Source organism: Fringilla coelebs (assembly GCF_963513975.1).
Source record: "Fringilla coelebs genome assembly, chromosome: 8".
Lineage (NCBI taxonomy): Eukaryota > Metazoa > Chordata > Aves > Passeriformes > Fringillidae > Fringilla > Fringilla coelebs.
The window spans coordinates 11058004-11081837 of record NC_140066.1 but is presented as its reverse complement, the minus strand read 5'-3'; the positions used below and the strand labels follow the sequence as shown (position 1 = coordinate 11081837).

The following is a 23834-nucleotide window of genomic DNA, read 5'->3' as shown; positions in this document are numbered from 1 at the left end:
GCCTATATTTAAATTGCTTTAGCTGCATTATATATTCCAAATACATGAACTCTGTGAAACTTTTAATAACTTTAAAATAATTAAAATGCCTCTTTAGATACCATTTTTACTTTCCTCTCTCTTATCTTTGTAATAAGTAAGAGAGGAAATGCAAATATTGATACTTCTTTCCATCATCTGACTTGAATGTAAAATAACATCATCATTTTCATTAACTTTATTTTTCATTTTCTTCAGCAAATGATTATGCATTACGTTCTTTTATTCACTAAGAAGCCTGAATGCAACTGTGTGAGATTTTTTTATTTAGCCAAACAGAAAAAAAAATACTCACAGAAGAACTTTCCATTTTGGAAACCAAAGGTAACCTTTTGTGCTTTTAACCACCACATTGTTTGTTAGGTTCGCTGCTTCTGGTGTTTTTTCATTTTTTTTCCTGCAATTTGTTAGAAATATTTGGTAAAATACCTCTGCTATCTTTGATCATACCTGACCCATTTAGTTGGGAGCAGCCCAGAGAGATCTGTCAGAGGCCAGAGTTGCCCTGCAGAGCCGTGACTCCCCCTGATTTCACAGAAAGGTGAGCTGGTGCTGGAGCACAGGTGAGAGCAGAAACACAGTTGCAGGAGGGCATGAATTCCCTGAAGGAGTGATGGCAAGAAGCAGAGAATCTTGACCATAATTTTGCTTTCTTAACTGGGATGAGATCTATGTCTTTTTGAAGAATTTGATTCTGCCGCGCTCCTGGATATTAATGTGAGATTTCTCTTGTGCAGTGCGATAGAATTTGTGGTTGCAAACGGAATTGAAACTGTTTGTATAGCTAGTGAACAAAAGCAATTTCAGATGACATAATAATTTTCATTTAGAAGTTGACAGAATTGTATCTGAAATTAATATAAGTGATTAAAAAAAAAAAGAAAACCATATTTTTGTGTCCCAGGTGCCCCAATAGATACTAGCTTACAATTCTAATAATAATTCCCAAGAAATAATGTTATTGTGATTTCTTTATGTAATCTGGCATTCACATCTTTTTATCATTGCATCTGTCAAAGATGTTTTACACTGTGGGGGATTGAGAGATAAATGCCAACAAATGCCGCTGTATATTATGAAAAATTGTTAAGTGGCTAAATGTATAAATGCATTATTGTATAAGATAAAATAAATCTTAATTCATGACAGAAAATGTCAGAGGAATCAGTTCGAAAATTCAAAGTTTCATGATCAAAAATACAAGTGAAGTGTTGTAAATGGAGGATTACTGATCTCCCAAATTCCTTTTGTCTGTGTGAATACCTAAGCCAGCTATCCAGTGTATAGTTTCCTCCTTTATTTCTGTAATCTTTTCTCGTTTTCTATTTTCACTAAAACATGTACGCAGACATTTAACTAAAGTAACTTTTTTTTCCATTTGTGTTATGCACAAACACACAACTCCTAATTTGTTCGAATCTAACTTACTGATCTAATCATGTGTTGTGTAATGATCCATCCAGGCACATTTCTAGCAATGTATGAAATTAATGTTACTTTCCTTAAGAATGCTGTTAATATGAACCATCATGTTGTGAGTGCTCTGTTTCTTGGGGTGGTTTTTTTTGGAACAGAAAACAGAAAGAAACCACTTCAGGTTGTCTACTACTAGGAAGTATTAACAGAAAAAATGGTTTCTTACCATTTAATCATTTAAAATTTAAAATGATCATTTAAATTTAATCATTCTTGGTTAATAAGTTTGCTACAACTCTAAAAATCCAAAGTACCACACAGGTAAGGAGTTATGCAGTTCTTTAGTTTCATGTCACTGAATTAGAAGCCCTCAGCTCCTGAGATGGACCAGTCCAACAGCCCATTCCTAGAGAAAGCAGTCTGTACGTGAGAACTGCTCTGGCAGCAGTGCTCATACTCCTCCACCTGCCTGAAGAGGCACAAGTGCTGTGCTCAGGAGCTGAGCTGAGCTGCTCACCCACTTGCCACACACATCGGCGTCTGTTCTGCCTAGTCTGTTTTATGTAGGGGTAAATAAACAACTGAAGCTGTGTCCAAAACCACAGGGGTACCTTTATGAAATAATCAAATGCCATTTGTGTTTAGCTGTTAGTGTTTCACTTGGTGTTTTCAAGAGCATTTGTTATGAACACAATGAAGAAATAATGTTCTATTGTCCAAAATACAGTGTATGAAGCGTCTGAGCCCTTCTCTTTGCTGCTGTGCCTTTCTGCACCTACTGCTAAATTGCAGCTTTTTAGGGAGGAGACAAGTAGTGTCTGAAAAACACTCATGTCTGCTGGATTGCTTCCCGGTGCTGTTTGCTCAGCATGGAGCGCCACGGATCAGGGTTGTAAAATGCTGTCAGCCCTCCTGTTGACCCGTGTTTTCATGCCAGATCATTTAAGACAGAAGCTGAGGTAGGCAGGAAAGGTAAAGTTAAAAAAAGGGGAAAGTCCAGTGCCTCATCAAGAAAAGAAACCCCTTCAGTTGTTGGTTAGGAGGCAGTGTAATCAGCTAGAAAAGGCAGCAGCGATCCTATGGAACGCTGATTCTGTTGCTGAAGAGGAAAAGGGGTTGTTTCCTGTTGTTATCCTAAAAGCCACGTCTGGGAATGATGGTTCTCATGGCAAAAGTGAAGCCAGGAGTTTTGCTGAGGAGACAGATCAGTAAGTGCTGCAGCTGAGTCAGAAAATAAGTGTTGGTCTGGGGAGAAGCATCAATAAAATGTGCCTTATGGATCAGGAGAGGAGTGAAGGTTGTTCCAGTGTGGCGAGATCTATGATGCCATGAACTACTGCTGCAAACCACTGCTTTTGCAGACGTGAGAAATGTTTTTTTCTGGCTGCTCTGTGTGTGATATGGGATGTTTGAGTCAGAGTTTGTGGCTTTTTACACTGCCTAGTAAATGCACCATGGCAAAGTGTCACTTTGGGATTTATTTAATTTTGCTTCTTATGCGATCAAGTGTTCCTTGCCCATATTTTTATTGACGTTTCTATTTTTGAAAATGAACTCATGTTTTTTCCTTATTTAATTTCTGTGACATTATGCCTTTTTTAAATTTAGTTTAGTTAATCCAGTTTGCCCTGGTAAAACTCCTATATACCGTCATGTACTACTCATTTAACACAATCGAAGTGTATCCTCATTTTGGGGTGTTGTAAGGGATAATTGTGCTGCATGCGTACTAGAAGGATGTATGGATTTTTAACAGACACAATTATTGTGTCATGTAATTCACAGCCATAAGAGCAGTCCAGTTTTAAGGGCCAATGTAAAATTAATCACTCCTTTCCATGTCTTCCACAGAAAATAGCTGATGTTTTGTATGTTTTGGTACATGTCACACACTGCCTGCTTCAACAGCAGCAGATGATAGGCACTGACCCCCAGCCCTTACCAAAGTAAAATGTCCAAGCTGAAATTGAATCAGAGTTGGTTTACATATGGAAAAAATTTAGTATATAAAAAATATAGCACTCTAGAAGAAGTTATCGCACAGAAGACATTAGGAAACCATTTATCTGCTTATCCATCACAGGTGACTTGCAGGGTGAAAGCAAGGCTGTGGCACTCAGAGCCATTACTTGCAGCATGAAGGAATGAAGCAACAGCCAAAAGCCTAACTACAGAAGAGAAATGTGCATTTATTTCTTGATTAAGTGAATAAATCCTGCTTATAAATGCCATGAACTTCCTCTGGACAGAGATGTGCATCTCCACAGAAAGCACAGTGTGGATTTAATAGGAAATTTTTGCTGTTGACTTTGAGGGAAGGTTTGGAAAATACTCCCTTTGACTGAGCTAGGCTTGCTTACTCCCTTTGAGGACCTGTCCCTATTATTTTAATTAAAAAGCAGCAGACAAAATCTGATCATACAGTCTTCTCCATACCAAACTCAAAGTTAAAATGAATTCATTGTGCCCAGTGTAAAACTGAATTTAGCAACCATGTCATGTAAGGAGACCTTCTGCAGCATGCTCTGAAAGGCAGTGTCATGGGAAAAGCAAAGGAAGCAATTGCAACATTCACTTTTCCTTTTTATTGCCAGAACCATGCCAGAAATGTTGTTAGGGAGAAACATTTAATTAAACTGTTATCAACTTAACTTTGGGGTATTTCATAATCTCACCCTTGGCATTGTCTTTTTATTAGGAAAAGGCTTAAGTGCCTATGAAATATAATGAAAGGCCGTGGGGAGGGCTCACACACCACAAAGCTGCTAATCCATTGGAGACTTTGGTGGGAAGTGAGCATTTTTCAACAGCAATGCAGAGCTTTGAAGGTTATCAGGACCTTTTATCTGCTAGTCAGCTTTCTGTGAACTTGAAACGGTATCTGTGTGAAGTACATCCCAGCAAATACCCACTGAGCTGGAGGTGGAAAGGCTAATGTATTGCTGCTTCTCCTCAAATGTTTTAGATCCTTTTAGCTGTTTATTTGCTTTATGTAGCATGTGGGAGCCTGAGTGAGAGTCCGGGACATGAGGCACCAATACGTGTTCAATGCTCCTGAGAGTTTATTGTGCAAAGCGTCAGGTGTTGTTCAGACAATGTGGGCTCAACGCTGCAAATATAGGGATATATATCTGTCTTGACCTCAAACTAAACTAAAAGATCCAGACTGATCCAGTAATAGCAGGAGTGCAATATTTTCCTCTCAGGTTTGTTGTTCTTGAGCAAGAATCTGATCAACTGGGAACAAGCACGGTGCCTGCCATTCACTTTCATATTTTATTTCCTGTAATTTATTCTTTTTATTCAGCATGGAAGTCTTAGCCATAACTGGGAACAAGGTGTCTGAGAAAATACTGACTGACTTTGACATTTCTACTCGGTCTCTTTTGTTAAGCCTTGCAAAGAGTAAGGAGAGCAGTTTTCTTTGTGAAGGAAGAAATAAACCTTAGGAGCATCTGAGAAGATATAATTATTTGAAAGGAAGTTAATAGGTAATTTTTTAAAAAGTCTTTTGGCTGGTTTTGGAGTTTCTGCTGCTGAACAGAGCTCCTTTGGTTTGAATCTTGCCATTCCTAACCACACACTGCCAGTGATCGCTCTGGGAGCTGCCATCTCAGTGTTCAGTTCAACTTGCCCATGTCAGGCACTTTAATACAGCTTTAAGTGACAGCAGTATTGGGCTGTCCCCAGCCTCATTTACTGGTGAATAATCATGTCATGCAAAGTCCATTACTGCCATTCTGCATTCGTGCTGCTGGGCTTGCCCATTACTAGCAGCTAACAAAGAAGCACAACATAAATTAGCCACTTAATTTAATCCAAAATGCAGCTGGAGCATTCATTAGGCTCCTTGAAAAATCTCATCTTAACTGACAAAGCTAAATACTTTCACCAGTTGTTGCTTGTTTGCTTGTTTGTTTTTTTCTTAACAGTGAAAAGTTCTGGGGCTTTGACTGAAGTTTTACATCTTAATTTCTTGGGGAGGAGTGGTAGGCTTGTTTGCTTTACAATTTTTTTTCTGAAGGAATAGTATTCCAGTGTGGTACAATAATTTACATAAATACCAGTTCTGACTTTTTAACTATTGTCACCATGCCTTCCACAGAGCTTTAAATATTGTGATCTTTATCATTGCATTATTGGTAGGATTAGTACAGCTAGCACTTGTCAAGGCTTACTAAAAAGTTCCATGAACCAGAGAGTGCACATCTTTCACTGGTTACTTGGCTTGAGCCATTTCCCCTCATCAGAGGTACTAAAATCTGTCATTCAGGGCAGTTCACAGAGAACAGTTAACCCTGGCTGTGATCTGGACACTCACTGTGTCCAGATTGCTCCTACCATTAGCAGCAGATGAACGGAGAATTTCAGAGAACATAATTATCTTTTGTGTGTGTGTTTTCTGTTTATAATCTCAAATCCTCACTTCCTCTGTTGCATTCTCTTACATCCAGTTAGCTGTTAGAAAAAAAAAAACAAACCAGTGATTTGTGTTTAAGATACCAGAACTGGGATAATCAGATGCCACTACTCACGCTACCAGAATGATGTGCTAATGGAAGCTCACTGGATAATGTTTTAACTGAAGTCCTCACTATAAAGCAGCACTCCCTAAGTCATGGCTGAATGTTGTCTGCTCATCAGCTGAGTTCCTCCTAACTCTGTTCAGGTGCAGTAGCAGCAGGATGATGGCAATCACTGGTCTTGTGGCATTTATTTCCATTGAGGAATTAATCATGTGCCATTAACAATCACCTGCATGGCGGGTAAAACCAAGTCTTGGACTTGGCAGATACAAAATCTGTTGCAGGGGTAGACTTGGAGACAGAGTGAATTTTACTTCTGTTGATACAACTGAAGTCAATTCACTCCTTTCTTCAGTGAAATATTTTGACACAATCTGAGTTAATCAACCTGTTCTTCAAAAAATATTGAAAAGGTCATACAAATTAATCTCCAATTTGGAAAAGGGATTTGCCTTCAAAAAAAAAAAAGAGAGAAACAGGAAGGAGATGCATCTCTTACCTGAGTGCAGTAACTGTTAAATTAAAAATAATTAGGATATGAAACAGCAACTATCTCTAAATATATGTGAAGAGCAATTAGTAAAATATATGAACTCAGGTTTTACCCTCTTTTCAGTTAATATAGAGGTAGGGATTGGGAGCTCACTTTTTTTCCAATTAACAGAGAGAAAAGCTATTTGATAGAAGCCAAGTGGTTCACCATGCATTGCAGGTCTTCTCCATTTCTTCAACTCCTTCCTTCTTATCTTTAATCATTTCATCCTTCTCTCTAGCTAATTCCCTAAAGTAGAGGAATGCTTATATGTGTCTCTTAATTGGTATCTAAAAAGGTTTATTCTTAGGCTTTGGAAGTGTAATTAAAAAAAAATGCAGCAAACCCAAATGTCTCTAGACAGATGTTTAAACTTTGAGACTTTCTTTATCTCAGATGTTTCTGCTCCATTATTCATGGGAGAGGGCTTTATATCACTTGTACCTAGCCAGCCACAAACTTGTTCTGTCAATTTCAACCCATTTCATATTAAAGATTTATTAACAAGATCTGAATTTTCTTTAACCATTGTGGAAGCTTTGGGGAAAATCCTAGCATGTGTATGCAGTTGCAGCACATAGACCACACGGGCTTAAACAAGATAGTTGAGGTAGCAATAGGATTCAGAAGGATTTACACAGACTTTCAAAACACCCTGATGGGAGGATGATTTTGGTGTTGTTTCCTTTCCCAGGGACTCTGGAAGAGTTCCCTGGTAGTGAGCCCAACACCAAGCTAGAAAGTGTAAAAGGGTAAGGTTTGATTCAGGGTAAATTTCGATCTTGCATCTGGAGAGTGTTTCACGGATCTTTGTGCTATTGGATGTTAGTTGCAAAGTTTTGGGAATTAATTTTTCAGAGATTCTTTCAGAAGCATTTCCAAAGTTCCTTTTCTACTTCTGCATTGTGGCTATTCTCTGCCTGGTAGGGAAATGATGACAGCCTTCACTGCAATTTGTTTAGCTTTTATCCACTGAATGAAACTTAAGGACTCTTGAAAAATCCCTGTCTCTTTCTCAACTATTTAAAGCTTTTTTTTTTTTTTTTTCTGTGAGAAGGACTTCAGTGAGAAGAATCAGCCAGTAACTCCTCTCTATGCTGGTCACAGAACTTTTGGAGTAAACTGTTCTCAGTTTCATGAAATTATTCTACTAAAAATAATTGGGGTTCTTTTCAACAGTTTGGCCTTGGATACTATAAATAGGTCTTGGATATCCTTTTTTAAGCCTTCGTACTGGTCTTTATTAAAAAATGTGATAAATCTGGTGGCAAGCTGCAAATGTACTGCAAGAGTTACCCCTAAATTATTTCTTAAATAATTTTCGAATTATTTGAATTCAGCGGTTTTGAATCCACTGAAGCAAAAATACACACTTGAACACAGTCACTTACTGAAGGTCAACATCCCATAAATTGCCTCAGTGACTGGGTGAATTTGGAGAAATCTGCTGCATGTGATGGAGATGTCAGTCATGGTTCTCTCTGCAAATTCAACTAATACAGGTCAGAAATCATTGCAGGGCATAGTTTGGCTCATAAAGTTGTGCAAATTTAGGCTCATTTCAGAATATCTGGAGTATGATCGCATTTTGCTCAAAAGGTCAAAACCAAAAAACTTTAGGGGAGGAATGACTTCGTACATAATTGCATTGTGAGACAGATAACAATGAAACCTGGAGCAGGAAACAGGTGAGCATAAAAAAACATGTATGTAGAGAGCATCCTGGCCAGCATTTCTGATTCCTTGTAAAATGTCTGGTTAGAGGATTCACAAGTCTCTGCCTGGGAAAATATCTCCTTAAGGCCAATAGTGCAGCTGCATTTGCGAAAATTCTCTTAGTGAGCTGAAATGTGTTGTTTCCCAATAGGTGTGATCCATGAAGGCTTTGCCTGCAGGAACACGTAGGTGGGAGTTGATTCTCTTGCCTGTATTTTGTAAGATCTAATTCTGCATTATTGGAACATTTGATGTTCCTTGTGCCAGTCAAGAATTCCTAGAAATTGATTTTTGGTTCAATAAGAGCTATGTGAGACAAAATATAAGAGGACTCCTCACACCTGAATGACAGTTCTTGTGTTTCTACTCTGTTTTGACTCTTTCATTTTCTTGCATATTGCAAGGTAGACCAGAATCTGTACCATTATTTCTAGCAATTCTTGATTTACTCTGTGCAAGACTCCTCACAGGTGGACTTCACAGATTAATCCATAAAAAATACTTCTTAAATGTTTCCAATTCAAACATGAGTCTAAACAAGGTGGAAATACCCAGTAAGATTTAATAAAAGCTGCAAGGGAGAAGAATTGGGAGCTGAGGAATGTTAGTCTGGAAGGTTCTTGAATAGGGTTCCCATACTATTGACATAGTATAAACACATTTATACATGTTTCTGATATAGATCACATGTATAAACAAAACTAGTTTAGAGGAAAAGATATCTAAGCTGAGAATGGATGTCTCATTTATTGCTAGCACCTGAGGAATCTTCTAAATCCTTAGGAACATTTTATTAAGTTCATTTATCTTAGTTCATAGCTACCACTTTTGCATATCACCTCTGCGCTCTCTGACAATATTGTTAAAAATGAAATTGATGGTAGCAATATGTAGGCAACTTGAAGAATCATGTTGTTCTCAGATTGTTTCTTAGAGTTGATATAAGAAGGATACCCCTAAGATGATGAGTAGAAAGGGGTCAACTGAAGGAATCTCCTCTCTATTCCTGCTCAGAGAGGCAAAACAGATAGGAGCTGTCAAAGAGGATTTATGAAGAGCAATGTGGAATTGCAATATGTTTTCTTTGGCTTTTGCAACACCTGACAGCAAAGGGAAAACTTCAAAGACAGTTAAGATGGGAGAGATTTTGCCTAAATGCTTTCTTGATAATTTTGCAAACTGGAATTTTCCTGAATTGATGACATAACTATCTAAAGCTGCTGAAAACGTGAAGATAGCTCATTTTAAAATTGGTTACTTCAGATGTAGGGGAGAGAGCAATGCATTAGAGCCAGAGGCATCAGGCTGGCCAGCAGGGAAGCCTTGTTGTGTGGAATTTCAGTTGCAACCGTAAAGACATCTCCATGAACTCTCTCAGTTAGTCCACGGCCTTGGGACTGGAAGCCGTACGTTCTGCAGCCTGTTCTTTGGTGTTCTTCCCCTTTTGCTCTCAGGGCAGTGCAGCAGCCACTGCCTCCTGCCTCCCTGCCAGCCCACCCTCGGCCTCTCAGGGCTACCCCAGCTCTTCAAAACATGTCTCACCCAGGCAGGAAAGAAAAAAACTGGGTCACAGGCAAGCCCAAGTGGGCCAAGTTATTGCTATTCAGCTGCTTTTGTTTGAGTTGTTCTCTTCAGCCTCTTCAAGTCTGCTTATTCTTTTCATTAAGCTGTCCTCAGAGCTGTGGTGTTTCAGCAGGGTTTGTTCGGGGCTCAAGACCTCTAGCTATGAGCTGTCCATCATGGCTGCCACAGAAAGTAATGTGAATATTTTTAAAAGATGCGAGGCTGAGGGATGCAGAAAGGGCTGTTGTGTAAAGCATGAGTCAGAAAACACTTGGCCATTACTGCTTGGCAAAGTGAGCTTTGTGTGAAAACGTTGGGATGAACCAGAGGTAGCGCTTGCTTCTGGAACAGTATTTTCATTTGCAGTTTTTTAGGTAAAAATCATGACCAGAAATGTTGCACAGCACATCAGAAGCTGCCCTGTGCTGTTGGAATCACTATTGTGTACGACAGCTTCTGGCTTGTAAGACCTACCCAGGCGGTCTGCGGAGAAACGTTTATTACTGGTGCCACCAGGCAGGCTTTTGTTGAAAAGGTTTGACATTGGTGTAATCTGTCCTTCAGCTTGCCAGAGAGTGACTCTGTAAAGCTGCTCCCTTTCATGCAGTCAGAAAATAATTCAGGAGCTCCACAGTCAACTGGTTGAGTGCCAAAACCCTCCAGTGACTGTCGTGCCCTGCTCTGCACCGGTGTGGTGTGTGCAGATTTGGGCACCACAGTAAGAGAGAGACATAAAACTGCTGGAGAGTGTCCAAGGGAGGCCATGAGGATGGGGAAGGGCCTCGAGAGGAAGCTGTGTGAGCAGCAGCTGAGGTGCCTCGGTCAGTTCAGCCTGGAGAGGAGGAGGCTGAGGGGAGACCTCACTGCAGTCACAACTTCCTAATGAGGGTCAGAGGAGGGGCAGGCACTGATCTCTGCTCTGTGGTGACAGTGACAGGAGCCAAGGGAGTGGCCTGGAGTTGTGCCAGGGAAGGTTTATGGTGGATATTGGGAAAAGGTTCTTCACCCAGAGCGTGATTGGACACTGGGACAGGCTCCCCAGGGCAGCGGTCACAGCTCCAAGGCTGGCTGAGCTCAAGAAGCATTTGGACAATGCTCGCAGGCACTTGGTGTGAGTCTGGGGGCTGTTCTGTGCAGGGCCAGGAGCTGGACTCAGTGATCCTCGTGGGTCCTTTGCAGCTCAGGATGTTCTGTGATTCCAGGAATGGACATGGCATGGGCTCACTGGGCAGCCTGGCCCATCACCCAGCTGTCCTCATGGAGGTTCTTCCTCACACCCAGTGGGAAACCCGTCTTAATTGTCTTGTTTTTTCCTTCTGCCCTGCACTGCTGGCTCCATCTTCTCAATAACCTCCTCAGGGTCAGAGATAATTTGGTATTTATTTTATTTTTTAAGTCACTTTTAGCTTTAAAGTCATTATGTGTGTCGTTCTGAAAATACTTTTCCTACTGCTCTGTTTAATTTCTTATTATTCTGTAGATTATAAGAAATTTTGTTACACTGTATGGTTTCATATAACCATGCATCCTTTTGAAGTGGCAAGTTTATGGATTTGTTCTGACAATTACTGTGCTTCTCTCTTGGAAAAAAAAAAAAAAAATCAGCCCATGTAAGGGATTTTGAAATTTAAAATGCTATTAGTAAAAAATGTGTATTTTTAGTAAAGGAGAGAGTGGCCAAAGTTAATGTTCTCCTGAGGGATAGTACAACATTTACATAGCTTTTACATATACCTGCTTGCCTTTAAACATGTGTTTGTGTCCCTTTGAGCTGCAATTTGCATGTGTTCAAAATCCAGCTAAATATATTAATACAGAGAGATTGGACTATATAGTGGTTTTGTATGTAGCAGCTGGGAGGCCAGGACGAGGAGTGCAAGAACGAGTAATTGTTGTGCTCTCGAGAACTTTCTTTTAACTGGGAACACAATTAGGGTGTATTATTGATGTCATGCAATGTGTCAGTTGCTAAGGATTGAAATGCCCTCCTTCAGTCCTTCTGAAACACAGGGCTGTGGTGGGGCTGACAGACAGCAGTCCCAGCAGTCACACACCCAGACGAGCTGGCATTTGAGCAGCTCCGCTCTGGCAGCTGCTGCCAGCCTGCAGCCACTGCCAAGCTGATGGAGCAGATCCCTCCACGTGGGTGAGTGCTGGGAGCGCCCTGCTAGACATTCTGGGGGCTGGGGCTTCGCTCTGCCCTAGCACTGCTGCTTGCCTTGGAGCCTCTGAGCACCTGCATGGCTCACTGAGAGCAGCCGTGTGATCCCTCGCGCTGGCACAAAGACTGCAGGGTGAAAGGAAGAGTGTAGCTGCTTACACTCACCATATTTACTTCTCTCTCTCTGCCACCACCGTCTGCTTTTCCTTCTGATCGTTTGTCCAGCCTAGACCTGAGTGCTGTGGTCGTTGTGGTGAGCAAGCATGCGCTTTCTGTGCTGGGGACCTGAGTGGAGGGGAGGTTTTGTGAGCGGCACACCAGTGCATCCGTGGAGGTCAGGGACAGAGCACAGCAAGCCAGATCTCTGTCTCAAAGTTCCACTGGCTCATGGAGTAGGCAGAGAAAATCAGCAGAACGAGAAATGTGCACAAAGTCCTTCAATCCTGCACAAAGCTGGGAGCTGTGAGTGGAGGTGGCTGCAAGGGGAGCACAGACTGGCACTCTACTCTGTGTGAAGGACACTCTGTCAGTCTCTCTCCTTTTGTCACATCCATCCCTGAATGCTGGCTTGTGGGAGGGTGAGGCTTGGAACAAAAAGAAGGCAGTACCTAAATACATAGTCCTGTGCCTGTAGAGTCTTGTTCAGAAACTGTAGTACTTCAGTGGGAACAGAGTGTCCCTTGTCACATCTTTCTGCATCTGACCCTTGTCCTTACCCTCTGTGTCCTCACCCTCCAGAGCCCTCCAGGCAGAACATCACTTTTCTGTTTAGGTGTATGAAAAGCAAAATACATTTCAAGTTATTAACAATAATTTTCTGTGGTTTTCCTGTCACTGCTCTTGCCATATTTTCATTAAAAAAAAAAAATCCATAAACACACCCTGGCTAAAATCGTGGCAGTCAAAAGAAATGGCACTTAATTATGATATTGCTTGACTTGCTGCAAGCTCCTGACAATGTAGCCATCAACAGCAACTGTCAAATACACTTTGGCAGCTCTGAGGTTAGCTTGAGATTTGAGTGGAATGTTCAATACCAGCAATTGAGCAAGATATTGGGAGAAATTCCAGTGACAGGGCTTTGTTGATAGAAGCAATGCAAGCTCTGAGATCAAATAAAGCATCAGCTGGGAAATGAAAATGTTATTATATTATGTGTTAGTGATGCTTAGGATCTTAGGAATAACAACCCTCATCAGCTAAGGAATTACTAAAGCAGAATTAAAGAATGCTATTGCTTTACAAAGCCATAATATTTTTATGGAATAAACTTCTCAGAAACTACCTTTATGGAGTTACATATAAAATGATTATGTCACTTCTCCAGGGCCTGTTGCACCTAATGGTCTTTGGATTGATTCCTATGTATATGTATACATCCTAAAGGAACCTTGACAAGCTCTGCAGCAACTCATGCAGGAAGTTTGTATCTAAATATCCTTCCCTATGGTTCCTCCAGTTGCCAGCACAAAGTGTGGCTGGACAAGGGCCTCAGGAGAGCTGGAAAGCTCAACCTGGCATGGATTTTGCAGAAATGGAAGGTCACAGTGCAAGAATAATAAAGGCAAAATGGAAGTTTCACTTTGGAAGAGTTTTCATACCGATGGTGGGGGAAAAACACGTTAGCAAAGACATTTTAAAACTGCAGAACTGTGTGTGGTTATAAGATTTAGAATGAAAAATAAGGACGAGAAGGGAAGGTAACAGACTCAGAGAAGATGTTGAGAAGTGCCAAAAAGCAGCCAAAAATTAAGATAGGAAAAAGGAGTGAGTCATCATTCTAGAGTAGGATACTACACCATTTCCCACACACACACACTTCAGGCTGTCATATAGAACGGTGGAGCTCACACGTTCTGTCAGAGTGAGCAAGAGAACCAGCTGGAGGCAATCCTGGGCTGTGATGATTCTGCTTCAGCAGGGAGGTTAGACCAGGTGACCCCAGCAGTGATCCCTTCCAGCCTTACCAATTCCATGAATAATACATTCTGTGGGAAATCTATGATGTGAAGGGTCTCTAGGACCTGGCAAATAATTGATATCCTGCAAGAATGGATGTGGAGACCTAAGCACTGGGAAAACAACTTCACTAAAACCAAATCCTTCTGGAAAAAATGTTATTTAGTTAAAAAACAAATCACCGTACAGTTGTAATATTTTTCAATCTTTAAGCTTTTGTTCTTTATGCTTTGGAGCTTTTTGCATCCCTAAGATGTGTAGTAGAAGTTGGAGATGCTTGGAGCTGGGATTTTCAGTGAGCAAAAGGGATTTAAAGACTTGATGGTAGACCAAGTAGATGAAGTTTGAGGTACTAACTCGGAGGTGTCAGTACCCAGCACTCAGGTGGGTGTGACTGTAAGTTCAGTAGTGTTGTGCACTACTTAGCAACAACTGCAGCATCAGGGTGTTATCAACATAACTCTCATACTTTGGAATCCAAAATACAGCACTGTACCAGCTAGCAGGAAGAAAGCTAACTCTGTCCCAGCCAAAAGCAGTAGCTATTAGTTTTTGCTGTTGGTTCAGTACTGAGGCACTAGCAGGCCAGGCTGCCATAAGGAGGCTTTGCACACCTAAACATGCAGAGCACTGAAAAGACCTCAGAATCCTCCTGCTGTTCCACTGGGATTTTCTTTCAGTGTGCTTTTGCAGTTGGTTCCTTTGGTGTTGCTCTATTGCCATTCCTTTTCTGGTGGCTGCATGGGTCACTGCTGCTGGTGCTGTCCGTGGTGGCTTCTCCCTGCTCCCCCCATTCACCGTGCCAGGAGGAGCACTCACACAGCCCTGACATCAGGGTTCTCTCTTGAGCAAAAGCACACACAGAGAGGGGATATCGAGTTCCAAAGTTTCTTCCCTCTGGAAGAATAAGGGGGGAAATTGTCCTACCTCATTGTGCTGTAAAGTTTTGGTTGTTGGTATTCACTATCTAATTCCTCTTGCTGTCCTCAATCTCTATTTAATTTTCATTTTTGGAAGCCAGGGCAGAGCTTTCTGTGTCCAGAAACCAGTAGCTGCTAGGCTGCTTGTGGAGCTAAGTGCTGATGGCTCATGGAGTTATTACTGAGCTGGTATCTTTGGCTCAGTGAGGAGTGTCATGTTTGGCCTGTGCCCTTCTGTACTGAACCACAGATGACAAAAAACCAGAAGTGCTCTGTGGGGTGCCAGCCCCCTCCATTTTAGACATGATGTGTTGTTTTGGGGGGAAGGGAAAGAGTTTCTTTGAAAATTCCTGCTGCTTCCCTGCTTTTTCTGCCGAGAGCTGCTCATTGCTTTTCTCCACTGCAACTCACTTGCTGGGTACCGCAGCATTCAGGGCCACATGCACTCCTTGTTGCCCAGGAGGACCTTGCACAAATCTTTAGCTTTATATCTCAGATCTGGAAGCTCTCAAATGTGATTAGGGCAAGAGTTCATCTTGTTCAGGTCTAGCTGTTTGGCCCATAATTTCACATCCTATTACTATGATACCGTTTCTTCAGTGCCCTGATGCATTTTAGTAGAAACGTCCTCAACAGTGGACCAATGTAAAATAGAAATCAAATGTTTCAGACAATTTAGGGGGTTTTTTTCTCTCCACCAGCTATCAAGTTTCTCTCCTGTGGGACTTCTGCTCCTTAGGGGGCTGTTTCTTAGCTGCTTATCCCTTTCACACATCAGCAAAAGTGCAGGCAGCCACCAGGCAGGAAGATTACTGCCAGAGGATCACAGTCTTAGACAGCTTTACCCTTTTATCATAAGTTTTTTTTCAGTGAGCTCATTGTCTAAAATATCACCATAGATTTTTAGCTGTCAGCCTCTGTTACCCAGATAATTTTTTTCCCTTATATCCACACTGAAAATTAAGTTTGGGGAGGGAGGAAGAATGGCCTTCATATTTATCTTTCTCTTAGAAAGATAAATACTTAGATACTAAGAAAACTCAAGTTAAAACAAGTATATTCAGATTGTATCAAAAATTAAAAGGCTAAAAAAGAAAGGTTCATATGTAATTGTAATTCTTATTAGTATATAATAGAAATGTAGTACAGGTTGGCATACTGGGTGCATTTTTGCAACTGTAGAAAGTCTTGGAGAAACTTAGAATTGCTGTAATAAACTCTAAAACTGAATTGTTCAGCAAGGAAAATTAGTGGTCACACACAGAGAACTGATGAGATTTAGGAAGTGAATTTGGTTAGTGACTGACTTTATCCATCTTGGAAATAAAAGGAAAATAGATAAAGTTTGTAATAGAATTGGTTTGTCTTACTTGTAAATTGTCAATACAAAAGAATTTGTAACAAGATTTTTTCTTAAAAGGAAAAGGTTACCTCTCATCCCTTAGCTTCCTGTGGGGCTGTTTCAAGCCTAAAATTTAATTAATATGTTGCAGTGAGCATACTTAGGTATGGCTTTGAGAGTTTGCTAGATTTGAATTCTGGAGGTAGCTGGCACAAATCCCAAGTTCCCTGCAGATAAACAGAAAAGATAGTTTCTTAGGATACCCAAGTTAAAATTAATTTACCTTCAGAAATAAGATCTTGCTGTTTAAAAGTGCTAATCAGATTTTCACTTTATAACAAGTCGTACTTACTAAGGATATTGGTACCTCCAGTCTTGCTGTAACCATAGACTACACAAGACCTGTGTAAGGTTATATGTTTGGGTTTTTTGATTGTTTGGGGTTCTTTGCAGGTAACTCTTCAGCATTCAGTTAATTTTATTTGTGGATATTTTTTCCATTACATTTGATGGAGATTTCACCTTTCACTCACCAACCTAAAATTGAGAGCTCAGCCTCAGAGTTACAGCACATAGCTTTGCATCCCTTTTCATGATGAGTGATTACACCTAATTCATTGCTTCATGTCTAATCTCATGCAAAACCAGTGCCAGTGTAGCATTAATGCTGTAGAATCAAGTACTCAAAATAGGTCAGTCAGACATGTTGAACAGTCTTTCTTTCCTTTTCTGTCTTCTGTGTATGCAGGAAATGATCTCACCAGTGTTAAATGCCAATAGTCAAACAATGTAAATATCATGCAGCTGTAATATATAATGGGCTGCATCTATTTCACTTTGCATTCATTAAAATCCTTGTCCTGTGGACGCTCCACTAGTAGAAGAAAATTATTTTGTTCATCTTTGTTACAGTCAGAATTATCTAACAGTTCTTCCCAAGAAAAAATCACTGTGAAAACTGTGAAATGTTTTATGAACTTCTGCTAGCAGAAGTCAGCTTGCTTTGTTTCCAGTCTGAGATGGGAATCTGTGCAATTAACCTTGACTCTGTCCTCTCTGTAAACAATAGCAGATAAAAACTTCTGCTTCTGGTTTGGGAACCTAAGAGTCCTGAATCCCTTTTAAAAGGGAAATTCTACCCAGACAGATCAAAGTCTTAAGGAAGAAAACTCCATGTCTTTTAAAAGTAGCTGAGACTTAGAAAAAAACATGATATTTCATGTGAAGTAATCCATATGCCCTTAAAAATGTTGAAACAGAGTTGTGTGGGGTGGATTTACCCATTTCATGTATTTGTAAAAGCTTCTTTAGGGGTTAATATGTTTATATTGCATTTTGTCATGTTAATATCTGCAATGGAAGAGGCAATATCCTTGTGGTTACAGAAAGAACAAGGGTCTTGACTTACTCAAGGTCAAAGAAGAAATGTGTGAACTGTGCCTTCTTGCATCTCTCTGCCTTAGCACAAGCCACAGCATATGGCAGAGAATCTGTGCAGCAGGTTTTTGCAAGTGCAAGATCAGAGAAAACTCTTGGGAGAGTGGAATGTCTGATGCTGAGGCAATCACAGATTTTGTGGAACATGCAGGCTTTCTTTTTTTATTCTCTTCATGAATTAAATTTAGAATGCTGTATATAGTTCAGTACTTCTCACACATAAATCTACCTATATTGAGAAACATGCTTTAACTACTCTCTTTTAGCTTCTGGGAATCTGTGTTTTATTGTGGATGAGGTTTCCATGTAGTCCTCCTCCATTGTTGTGTGTGGCACTTGGAGGCTGCTGGACACCTAAGAGAGTTTGAGTGCCAAATGATACTTTTGAGGTTCACTTCAGAAGCGGGGTTCTGGCTCTGCAGGATACTCCAATACCATGTAGAATTGAGGTGTGGCAGGAAAGGTATGGGCAGGGCATAAAGGGAAATGCAAAAAGTGTGGCAGTGAGGTCATAGCACCCAATTCACTGCCTCTGCATGGCTCAGTTTTTGCATGGGAACAAAAAAAACCCCAAAGCCCTGCCTGCATGCTGCCCTGTAATCTCTTGAGGAAAAGCTGGCTCTGTGCACATGGAAAGCTACTGGGTTTCATGTGTACCAATGACAAGATAAAGGGTTTCCCATATTTGTTTGTTACCTGCAGTAATGCAGAAAGTTCTTTTAGGAGAAGGGAGTGAGGAAGGTAAGGGGATGCTGAGTGCTCTTAGGGCTGGGAGTTAAAATTTCAGCATAAAAATTAATCTGCACCTTTATTCATTTTCATGGGGGGTTTTTCTTCACAGAGCAAAGGTTAAGTAATGCATTTGTATGGTAAATGTCGTAATTTCTCAGTTGGCTTGGTTTGAATAGTCAGTAATTATTCTCTGTGATGCTTGTGACCATATTGAGATTTTATTCAAAAGCCATTGAAATAAGCACAAGGGGGAAAGTTACTATTTTTGTTTTGTTATTGTTTTGTATAGACCACATGCAAAATACTGTTCCTCATATTTGAAATCCCTTTCAAAGATATTTCAACTCAAAACACACAATAGAACCAGAGGATCCTGTGATTATGGCTGCTTATGATATTGTTGCTTTAGGTGCTGACAAAGCCTAACATAATCTGTTTTAATTAACTAATTTTTTTTTTCCTCAGTAATATGGTTATAATCATACTCAAGGACCTTGTTACCAGCATTCTTCCTTTTATAATAAAGTCAAAAAGAAGAGACCAGTTCCAGCTTATGTGCAATAAAAAAGCTGCCATATCTTTTCAAAATGATTGTCATGAGAAAAATGTGTCCACCCTACACTTTTTAATCCTCTAAAGACATACAAGTATGCTTCAGTGGGTCTTTCCACATGCATAAAGCAAATAGGGTACAGACTGTAAATTTTAAAGAGCAAGAGAATTAAAAAACCCAAACCCCCAGTACCTTGAATATAATATGTACTTTTTTTAATAAAGTACGTGAAATTTAACTGTGCTGTGAGCAATGGGTCACCAGTAGTCATTTTGTGTTTCATAATAGCAGCAAAGGAGTGAGATAAGCTTAGAAAGCTTTGTAGCAGGTTGGAAAATAAGAAACAATCAATAGCATAATTGAGAATGGGCTCCACCTGTAACAGGGCACACAGTGCATGGGGACTTTTCTTTGGGAGCTCAGCCTTGCCCCAGGCACCATGTTCCGTGTGAGTTTGTCTCGTCTTTATGTTCTGAGAAGACCTTTTTTTCCATAATTTTTATTAAACAAATAGTCTGCATCTAAACAGTTTACTACATTACTTTTCAGCACTGTGGTTGTATATCTCTCAGTAGAGGTTGTGTATTTTTTGTAATTTGAATGCTTGGTGAAATTCACGTTCTGTAGTCTTAATCCTCCAGTGGATTATCCAGGAATATCCATGGCAGTTTATATTTTGGTTTTTAGCAGAAATATTTTCTTGGCTGCTCATTAAATGAGGAATCCTCTCCCGAGAGTATTTATTTCAACAGACTGTAATTGAGGTGATGTACTTCACAAGGAATATATGAATATGTGTGAATGAAGAGAGACTTATCATTTCAGTCACACTTTGGTTTACCTTGGGAACTTAGTTTCAGTATGTAAATAAGTGTATGCCCCAGCTGATGCAAATCCTTGAGTGAAGGAGAAGGAATTTGCAATTCTTCTCTTTTCTACACTTTTAATTTCTCCAGGTTTCTGTTCTGTTTCTGAGGGCCCAAATGCTTTGCAGTGCTTGGCTACAGCCACCCCCAGATTCAAGCCATTTTTGATGCTCCCTGTCTGGAGAAGATCTCAGCTGTTCTACCTGTGCTTAGCACAATAGTGTGGTTAGATCAAGGCAACCATGAGGAGACCTTTGTAGTTTTCAGAGATTGCATTACTGTTAGTAAGAAGGTGAATTTTAGATAAAGCCAGTGCAGAAGATTAGGGAATGGAAAAATGCCAAACTGATTATATTTAAAGATGTTAGAGACAAAAAAATGGTGGACTCCAATACATAAATAAATATTTACAGGATGTAAAAAATGAACAAAGGTGTCTAGAGAAATGGAGTACGGGTAATCAATAAGTACTTCTTTAAATATGCACTGTACAAAGTAAACAAAAAGGAAAGAAAATATTGATCAGCATGTGTTGAAAGCTGGTGACAGGGATTAATCTGGCTGCACAAAAGACTCAAATCTTCACATAGTTGTTTTAGCAAGATAATATTGTCTGGTCTCTGAATTGCTTTTATCTTGGTAACATTCTAAAGCATCTTTAACAAGGCAGTGATCACTATTCAGGACTGACAAAAGAGCATAGCTGTATTAAACTCCCAATTTCTCAAAAAGAAATAGCAAGAGAAAAAATAAAGTATTTAATGAGGACTTCTGTTGAAAGAAAATCAAAATTAAGCCTAGTGCACACATTACTTAAATCAGTTTATTTTCATGAACCGATTTTTTAATTGTTATTTATATGGAATGTTTGAGTGAAACTGCAGTTCATAACTATGTATGGTTTAGTTGGGGCTTAGGCAGTAGTTGCTGACATCAGTATTAGGCAGAACAGGTTAAGAATTGCTGAAATGAAGAGTTTTTGAATGAGTTTCAGTGTGATTACATCAATGTAAGAACTCAAATTTGTTAGATTTGTGTATTACTGTGGAAGTGGAAGCTGGGTAACTGTGTTTGCACAATTGCTTTTAACGGCAAGCAAATAAATAAAACAAACCAAAAGACGTTAAACCCCAAACATTTAGTTGAGTGCCAGTAAGGATTTACTGTCTAGATCCAGATTTTGTACCTCCCAGTGAGAAGTAGGCCTAAAGCTGTACTGGAATCACATTTAGTGCAATGTGAACAGAATTGCCTTTTGAATTACAATTTCTCCAGTTATATTTTAAACAGGTGAAAAATTTATTTGCTTCTTTTTATTTTTAAGATAGTGTTCTAAAAGTACAAATTTTAGAATTTCAAATTTAAATGATGGGGAAATGTCAGCAGAAGCAGAGGATATTTTGCATCTTACATCACTGTGGTGTTGTTTGAGAAAGCAAGTAGACAAGTAATTAAAAGATCAAGATTTGATACTGCAATTTTCTTTTTAATAGCTTACAAAATAATAACTGGGTCTAACAAGAGACAAATGCTTGTGTTTAAGATTCCAAATGTTTAGTAACAGCACTGTGATAGTCATTCTTGAAAAATTATTAATTAGTACTGATTAGGGTACTGCACATAGTCTTTGATGATTTGCCTAGATTTACCTTGGTGTTTTCATACAATATTTGTTATGAACCTGGGAGTTACAAACTTGGAGCTGCTGCCACCTACTTGACATGTGTGCCTGGTGTTCCCATCGATGGGGGTGCCTGCACTGAGAGCTCCAGCCTGGGAAGGAAATGTGGGTTTGTCAGCATACAGGACTCCTCCTGTGCTCTGATAATCCCACGGGTTGGCTTTCCCCCTGGAATTTGTGGATGAAAATACTGGTTTGCGCATTGCATGTTTGGAGAAACTGATCTTTAAAACCAGCAATCTGTTTGGCATGTTCACATTTTGAACTAGAAGAGGGGTTGGAAGAATAAACATAAAATATAACGCTTAAGGAGCTGTTGAATTGAATGTGGGAATCTCCAGTTGCTCATCAGTTCCTGTCTGCTGTCATCAATGAGGGTTTTCTCTTATTTTCTTAGCTTTTTTCTTTTTTTTTTTTGTTTTACTCTCTTTCTGTTTCTGGTTTAAAGTTATTTAGAATATTATGAGATTTATTTTAAAAAATCTGTTTTTTTAGAAAATAAACACCTATCAAAGCAATATCTGATGCTTCTTAGCAAAATAGTCATTGGGTTCCATGCAACTTCATTGAGCTGATTTTTTACTCTGGCAAGTTTTGCAAAAGCTTCAGGACATGGGAGTAAGGCTTTGTAATCACCAGTCAAATAAAAAAACCCTTATATTTTTGGGGTAGCTAAAGGAGAACTCTGGCTCTTGTGGGACATTAGAAGAGCTCTTGATTGTTCTTTCCTTCAGCCAGGAAAACTCCATGGTGGCAGGGCTCTTTATCCTATTGATTATAAAGTCTTTGTTAAGAAAAGCTGAAAAACAGCATGAAGGGCAGAGAAAAGATTAAACTGTCCTGATTGTCATGATGATCTCTCTCTCAGAGTGTACTGGGGCCATTTTCTAAAACTTCCAAGGAGGCCACAGCTGCATGAGCCTTACTAGAGGGGGGGTTCAGAGAAGCACCCATTCTGTGGAGGAATTCTCCAGGCCAGACCTCCAAGAATCTGTCAGTTGTTGGTGAAGCCATGAGGTGCTGCAGCTCCCTTTTGGCAGGTGTGTTCTGTGCTTCCCTAACGTGCCTTTGCTGCCCACAGAGAGCGAGGAGGTGTACCAGCGCCAGGTGCTGTCCATCGCCTGCATCGTCTTCGGCATCGTCGTGGTGGGCATGCTGTGTGCAGCCTTCTACTTCAAAACAAAGTAAGAGCCTTCCTCTGCTCTGGCTGGGGTTTGGCTGCTGTCCTTTGTATGGCCTTAGAGCTCTTCAGCTTCTCCCCTCCTTCTGAAGGTGCTGTTATCTCTGGTCTGGCTACAGGAGTTCCCCATGGCTGCACTAAGTCCTCCCCAAAACATAAACAGGAGCAATATGTGTTCTTCTTTCTGATATCACAAAAGAATAGATTGTGTCATATCCACTTTTTTTTTTTTTTTTGACAGTAATAATTTTGTGTTATTTACCATCACTGCAATAATCACTTTGCTCTTCTGAAAACAATAGTTTAAACATACCATCTCCTTTTTGCATTTCATTTCATATCCCTGAATGTCCATCTCTCTGTACTGAGAACAAAAGTTAGAAATGCAGAAACAAGTCCTCTGCAGATATCTGTAACCTGTAGCTAATATAGCAGCCTCTTGAGGAAGATGCATATGAATGTCTGTAACACAGAAGCACTTTGACCTATTCAAGTAGTGTAAACTATTTTCAAGTGAAATACTGTCCACTCCATTCTTTTATCTTCCCAACTGAATATTATTTTATCATATTTATCGTTATGTGTGTAATCTGAGTTGCACAAACCTCCTAGCAGTTACATGACATGCTTGTCAGTGCCCCTGTATCAACAGATATGTTCTGTATGGTGGTCATCCTTCATTCCTGTTCCAGCTGGAGTTAATGAGAAAACACAAATCAATATAAAAAAGTGTCTGCATGAGGCTAGTCAGGGTGGCTGAGCATCAAAAATGTGAAGGATGGCACTATTTAAAAGTTTGGATGTTTATCTGAATCCCTCTTTCTAAAATTTATTTTAATGTGTAGGAAATCTAACAAAGATTAGGTTTTATTTAGAAAAATATTTAAATTGACTTTTCTATCTGGGGGTAAAAAAAAAAAAAATCACCAGGTTTTATTTACCCCTTTTACTCCCCCTCAGACTTCAGGAGTAGGCCATGAGTGGAGATTTGAGTCGGTTCACGATTTTTCTAAATTATTCTGTTGTCTTGAGGGATTTTGTTTAATTGTTGTGTGGACATCCAGAGTGACAGTGATGCTAGCTGGGAAGGACAGACTGGCAGGACAGTTCCCCCTGCGAACTCCTTTGTTGTAGTGCAGATGTGAGCAGAGACAGGCACTCTGGCACTGCCATTAGGAATGTCATTATGCATTTTAGATCTGCACATCTTA

The 23834-nt window shown here is 39.9% G+C and overlaps 1 protein-coding gene across 1 annotated transcript in view; it reads left to right on the top strand.

The window, feature by feature from the left end:
• The window catches only part of NRG3 (neuregulin 3), a gene marked incomplete at both ends in the record, with an annotated part of 331529 nt that overhangs the window by 284786 nt on the left and 22909 nt on the right, over positions 1–23834 (top strand). Inside the window, one exon of the mRNA XM_084210340.1 lies at positions 22525–22627. Within this exon, the coding sequence (XP_084066466.1) occupies positions 22525–22627 (103 nt within the window). The remainder of the gene's footprint in view (positions 1–22524; positions 22628–23834) is intronic.